The sequence below is a fragment of the Amia ocellicauda genome, chromosome 23 (assembly GCF_036373705.1).
Source record: "Amia ocellicauda isolate fAmiCal2 chromosome 23, fAmiCal2.hap1, whole genome shotgun sequence".
Taxonomy (NCBI): domain Eukaryota; kingdom Metazoa; phylum Chordata; class Actinopteri; order Amiiformes; family Amiidae; genus Amia; species Amia ocellicauda.
The window spans coordinates 14810989-14817023 of record NC_089872.1 but is presented as its reverse complement, the minus strand read 5'-3'; the positions used below and the strand labels follow the sequence as shown (position 1 = coordinate 14817023).

Sequence of the window (6035 nt, the reverse complement as noted above, 5' to 3'; positions counted from 1 at the left end):
AAACTATGTAGTGTCACCACCTAAAGATAAATATCTCATGGACACATTGACCAAAGATGCATGCAACTGTCTCTGCTCATCAATGAGAACCACTGGACTTCCCAAAGCTGTCAATTCCTCAAGAATATAAATTGTAACAGTCCTCCAGCATGCCATTAATTTAATAAATAAATAAGTTGCTCAGCTCAGATCCCAATTTAACTATGTGTTTGGATTTTAAGGGAGACCGTAAGACAATACTCCTGGAAAATAAAATGTACCCAGGGCATTACTGTTTTCCATTTGTTTTAATACTGTAGTTTTTACAATTAATTTTCTGTTGTAGACAATGGGCTTATACCTTCTGTGTGTGATTAGATGAGGTTCCTGCTTGAATCTTTTATTATTTTTTTTACAGAATTTGTAAGGATATTCTTGCATTATCAATCAGGAGAAGTAAACTTAGGGTAGTAAATCTTGTTACTGGTGTTTGTACTGTATATATAAATCATTCCCATTTTGTAGTGAACTGTAGAACTGTAGTTCTACGTATTAATACATTTTTATTGTGTAGAAACATATAAACCTGGATAGACGCTCCATGAAGGATGCACTAAGTTTTAGGAATGGGCTCAGTATTGATCTGATCCTTGTAAATGCCATAGTGAAGCTGGTTGTTCTTGGCCGCTGCCCATGACATTTGCCTGCTGTTGAAACGGGCGGACCAGTCACCGGTCTTGTCAACTACCACGACACCTGCAAGACCCTGAACTCTTTCATACATGTATCCCAAAGCAGCATCAGCAGCCTCCTTAGGTGACTTTCCTGAGGAGGGGGGAAAGAGAGAGACTTTATTAACATTTAATATTTCAAAATGAGTTCCTCAGTTAACCCTAATGTGTTGGTGACCTTTCAACACCATACTGTATGCTTTACTGTGAGAATACAACTAATGCAGACAGAGCAAATGCAGTCTGTTGACATTTTCTGCGCCTTGCACTTCACCGATGAGGTTAATGTTTAACCAACAAACAAGATCAGAATGACCTTGAGAAATGGTCAAAAACCAACAGACTGAGATGCAATAACTTCCACAGAAGGGCATTCTGAAAAATGTATTTTATAGGATTTTATAGGAACATTCTTTTTGGAAAATTCTCAAGTGTTTTATTGATCTCTTTAATAACTCTACGTTTATTTTGTGAAGAGACCAACATTTGCCTTTTTCACAATTGTTACATACCATGCTAAGTGGTTGTATTTTACCATTCAATGTCTGTTAACGCCTTTAAATGTACCTTGTCTGACTGTGTGCCCTGCCCTACCTTGGAATTTTAACTATGCAAAATTTAACTGCAATACATTTACTGTTAAAGCATCTGACCAATTATATGAACGGTTGATAATTGTTTACAATCTTTGAGTTTTGATGTAAGAATCAAGAGCCTCTCATTTTCCAAAGCTAACTTCTAAAACCATCTCAGAACAGCTGCTCATTTCCCCTTCCCCATATCGATCCTCTTTGTCGCCTTTTTCGAAGGCAACGTAAAACACAAGGGGGTTTATGAAGCTCTTAACTTATTCAGCATCAGAAAGGAAAAGGTCACAGCATAACACCTAACACACCATTGCCTGAGGGGGCTTCTCGAGAGGTTAGCCTTATTTGCACAAAACACTTGCTCTTTTCGGGCCATGCACCCTCCAGCACTGCTGCTGTGGCATCCTGCGGTTTCCAAAGTATATACACAACAAACAAACTTGTTGTCGGTTTACCTTGCTCCATGTGAAACAGGATGAGTCTGCTCAATGTCACCTTCATGATGGCCTCGCCGTGCCCAGTCGGGGATACTGCACCCACCTGGTTATCTGCATAAGCACCACACCCTTTGGAAAACAAACACGCAGTCTTTCAGCACGTGGACTGAGGGCTCTGGCATGGTGTCCAGAGCGAATGCCAGCTCAAAAATAGCTAAGTAAAGGCGGAGAACTTGCCAAACAACTGTGACTTGGGCCTCCATAAAGGCCAACATGTACAGGTGCACCGAAATTAGGATAGCAGAGAACCATGAAAACTGCAGAAGAATTGTTAACTAACATGTTTTTAAGCCACTAGGTGGTGCAAGAAGCACTTAAGTAGATGAATGGTTTCTTTCTTTCTTTCAGTGATTCTCAAAAAATATGCGCACTTACACATGCACTGCTCCCAAAAAGAGACAGAAGAACAGAACCTATGGTCAAAACGTGTCCCCCATCCCCCTGATCTTCATTCGTGTGACACATCAGGGAACCAAATTCGGGCTAAATGCTTTTCCTTTTGGTTTCCCTCCTCTTTTCATGCATGCACGCACAAGTCCACTGACACCTGCCACCATGCTGAAAGTCTGGGACACATTGCAGTTGAGGTTGAGGGGAAAGGCTTTCAAAAGGTCAGTGGCTTAACCTCAGATAACCACCCTGGTTAATGTGCCCTTTAAAGTGAGACGATGAAAACGGACACGAGAGTTTCCAGTCATGAAGACAGCGATGGTTTGTGCTGACGCGTGTTTGGAATGTATACTGACCTTCAGGGCAGATAATGATTTCTATAGATACCAGGGAATTTTGATGGCAATCCTAACAGTAATGCTGGGCAGTGGTTTATGGGACGTGAACGTTCACATTTTTCTAGCACACATCTGAAGATTTGTGCAAATAAATATAGAATATGAATAATGTCCACTGAGTCACTGTAACACCTTGAAATCTATGCTTCTTATGTGTATTTCAGTAGATATGTCTGCATCTGTGTTCAAACATGCAGGTTAAAGAACTAGTTTTGTTGTTTATATAATTTCATTCATTTAAGGATTTTGTCTTTTGTTGGTTGGACTCTCACCTATTAAAACGTCACCAGTAAGGAAACATTTTACATTTTAAATAACCTATAAACTCAGCTCCACCTGTTGGTTTGAGGTGGCCTTGCACAACTTCGGGCTAAATGTTGCTTTTTAAAGGCACTAGTATACAGACCTTGTTAAACTAATGAACTGGGTTTGAAAATCACTCATTGACTCTCAGTCCGTTTATGAGTCTAATCGTGGCATTTTCAGTAACTATCCCATGGCTGCATTAATTCACAAAAACTGTCCTGCTGTGTACGTGCCCAGTGGTAATTCTGCAATCACGTGGATTGGGGTTGATGAGAAACTCAAATCACTTAATTAGAACCTAAAGTCTAAATATTATCCAGGAAGCTAATGATTTCCCAGAGCTGACTGAACATTAGCTTTTTCTCTCTCTACTGTGCTCTCGGCTAGAAGTCAAAGGTCGACCTGCTTCAGCCATTTCTGAGAATGCAATAAGCACGTATACCCCTACTGTAAAAGTTGCAATGAACGTTGGATATCTACAGCAATGTCAAGAGTTAAACTCATCTGTATTATTGTGCAGAATGTCTTGAGGTGTAATCCGAGTGTTCCGGAAGGCAAATAATGCAATATTGTTTTTAAATGGGTTAACGCCGAGTCTTCGGGCAGAAAGAGGAAAAGCCAGTACTATCAAGTGGTTACCCTATGGAAAGTTTATGTAAATACATTTTAAATTCCATGTTTTTTCTATAATTTGTTGACTTGTGTATGCATGTACCATTTCTTGTACCTAAATGTGCAACCTTAAGTGACCTGGAATACATCTGCTCTAGCCTGTCAGCAAGCGCCAATTTGGCAGTTCTAGTCTGGCACTGACCTTGAACACAATATTTTCCATGACAGACACGGGGTATACAAACACTGAAACTGAAATAAAAACATCTTAACAGTGTATCAAAGCTGCAAATGCTCATTCTAAAACTGCGTAAGTGTATTTACAGTATTGAATTTCATATAACTCAACTGTCTGTTTACTCACCAATACAAGGTGTATCACCAACCCGTCCCACCATCTTATTCAACATTCCTCCAGTAGAAGTAGCGCTGGCTATGTTCCCTTCAGAGTCGATCGCCACAGCACCAACTGTGCCCGTTTTCCCCCTAAATGAAGCCACACAGTCCTGAAAAACTGATGCTCAATTACTGTCATCAACACAATAAATGTTCACCTACAGTTCACTAACAGGACAGGACAGGTCAGGTCAAAGGATGCTGCATACATCTGAGTTTCCACTGGGTCCAATCCAGACTCCTTGAGCTTTTGCCACCTCATCCGGGAGTACTCTGTTATCAAGGACTCCTCTGGCACTTCAGGGATGCCCATTTCTTTGGCGAACCTAGAAGCACCTTGGTCAGTCAGACATAGATGACTCGTCTGAAAAACAAAGGCATACACCTTCACTATAATGCATTACTCCCCCTGCAGCCTTTACTTGAGTTTTATAGTCAAACCAGAGCTTTTCCAGGTGGTCCCAGGGTGCAGAAGTGCTAAGTATGTAATTGGGAAACTACTCACAGGAAAATCAATAACTTTCATTCAGTGGCAGTTGTAGTTTAACATGGAAATGTAAAGAAGGCAAGTGTTACTTGCTTCTGTGATTTTTTTGCACCACAGAAAGCAGCTGCATTCTTTCTAGAGATGTAAGTCGTAGAACCTTGGATTTGTAACTCTAATAAGACCAGACAGTCCTAGCAAGTCCTTGCACATAGATCATCACTTGAATGGGAAATTACAGGCAATTGCCGTAACAGCTGTGTTTGGATCAGTTTTCCCTAAACTAGTTTCCTTGTTTCACACTCTTCCATGAGATTCAGGGTTTTACAGCATACATCGTTACTTAAAACTTCATTTTTGTTGGTGGATTTATGACTCGACACAAAGTATTTCCCTTCTGATTAATAGAAGCTTGAATATAGAGTAAATCGTTCTGTTTGACTAAAAAAGCCTTTCAAACATGCTCAAACATTTAATTTCACTTGTCAAACAAGGCACAACTGATGTATTCCCATACCTTTTCCATAACAAGTCTCGATAGTTTAATCGGGTTTGCAATTCTTCTGATAGCAGACACTGCTCCACTATTCAGAGTTTTTCCATCCATGATGATAGCATCCATTTCAACCTCTCCCAATTCATTCAGGACAGATCCACAGCCTTTGAACCCAAAATGCAACCATGAGAACAAAAACACTTAAACCCCTGGCCCCCAAATCATTAGGAAGTCAAAAATGTGCACATTCCTCACTAATCTTGCCCACCTTAACATTGTTTAGCAGTGCTTTGATTATCGTTTTAAACAGACCAAATTGATACACCTATGGATAATACAAGGAAGGAAATACAAATTAAAAAGGCAATGATTAAAAAAAAACACCAAATACAGACCAGACATTACCAGCATTAAACTTTGGGTTATTCTCTAAAAGCACTACGGTCTCTTCCACAGCGTCCAGCGCGGTCCCACCACGTTGAAGGATGCTGTACCCATGAAGAACAGCTTCACGCACTCCAGCGATGGCCGACGCTTCCCTATCTGGGAGAATGTACCCGGCACCACCGTGAGCCACAATAACTGGCAACATGTCTTCAGTTAGCCTGGTAAAAGAATGCAGATTGGAAGATTTGAGTTATAAATACGACGCGTACAGTCCACTAGAGCTTTACACGTCTACGTTACAGCAGGAATAAAAATCTGTTCCTCCCGTCGGTCGGTCTACACTTGGGTGTGTGTTGAAGAGGTTTCAGGAATTCTCAGCAGATGCATGTCAAAAGTAAAACATTTATTACCAGGTTAACCGGGAGCTCTTCTCTCATGTGAAGTGGAGAAAAGAACTAAGGACATGAGTTGGAGAAGACTTTTTGTATCTTTGAAGATTTGCATAAGACTAGATTACACCTTATTATCCAATTGTACCAATAGTTTACCATATGCATAATAATTAACATGCCTGAGATTATGTATTACTGTTGTAGTGTGATGTGTTGAAGTGAAAATTAAATGTGGCACCGGTCAAAAGGATATCAGCCTTTACTGCTGGTGAGCATACTCCAGGCAGCAAATGTTATCATTAAAGCTTGTTTAAGCCCTTAGCCAAAATCCTGTTTACAAGCCCCAAAACACACAACCTTTATACTGTTTGTGCCGACTG

The 6035-nt window shown here is 40.4% G+C and overlaps 1 protein-coding gene across 2 annotated transcripts; it reads right to left on the bottom strand.

Annotated features, from left to right (window-relative positions):
- Positions 1 to 272: 272 nt before the first annotated feature.
- On the bottom strand, positions 273 to 5776 carry asrgl1 (asparaginase and isoaspartyl peptidase 1). 2 transcript variants are annotated; one of them, XM_066696713.1, is made up of 7 exons: positions 5674 to 5775; positions 5282 to 5481; positions 4898 to 5040; positions 4106 to 4260; positions 3865 to 3986; positions 1753 to 1863; positions 273 to 804 (listed from the first exon to the last, which is right to left on the bottom strand). In XM_066696713.1, the coding sequence occupies exons 2-7, from the start codon at positions 5466 to 5468 to the stop codon at positions 593 to 595; spliced, it is 930 nt and encodes a 309-aa protein (XP_066552810.1). In that variant the 5' UTR covers positions 5469 to 5481; positions 5674 to 5775; the 3' UTR covers positions 273 to 592. The 2 variants fall into 2 exon arrangements, with proteins under 2 accessions (XP_066552810.1, XP_066552811.1); XM_066696714.1 differs by lacking the exon at positions 3865 to 3986 and having other exon boundaries at positions 4059 to 4260; positions 5674 to 5776.
- Positions 5777 to 6035: the final 259 nt, after the last annotated feature.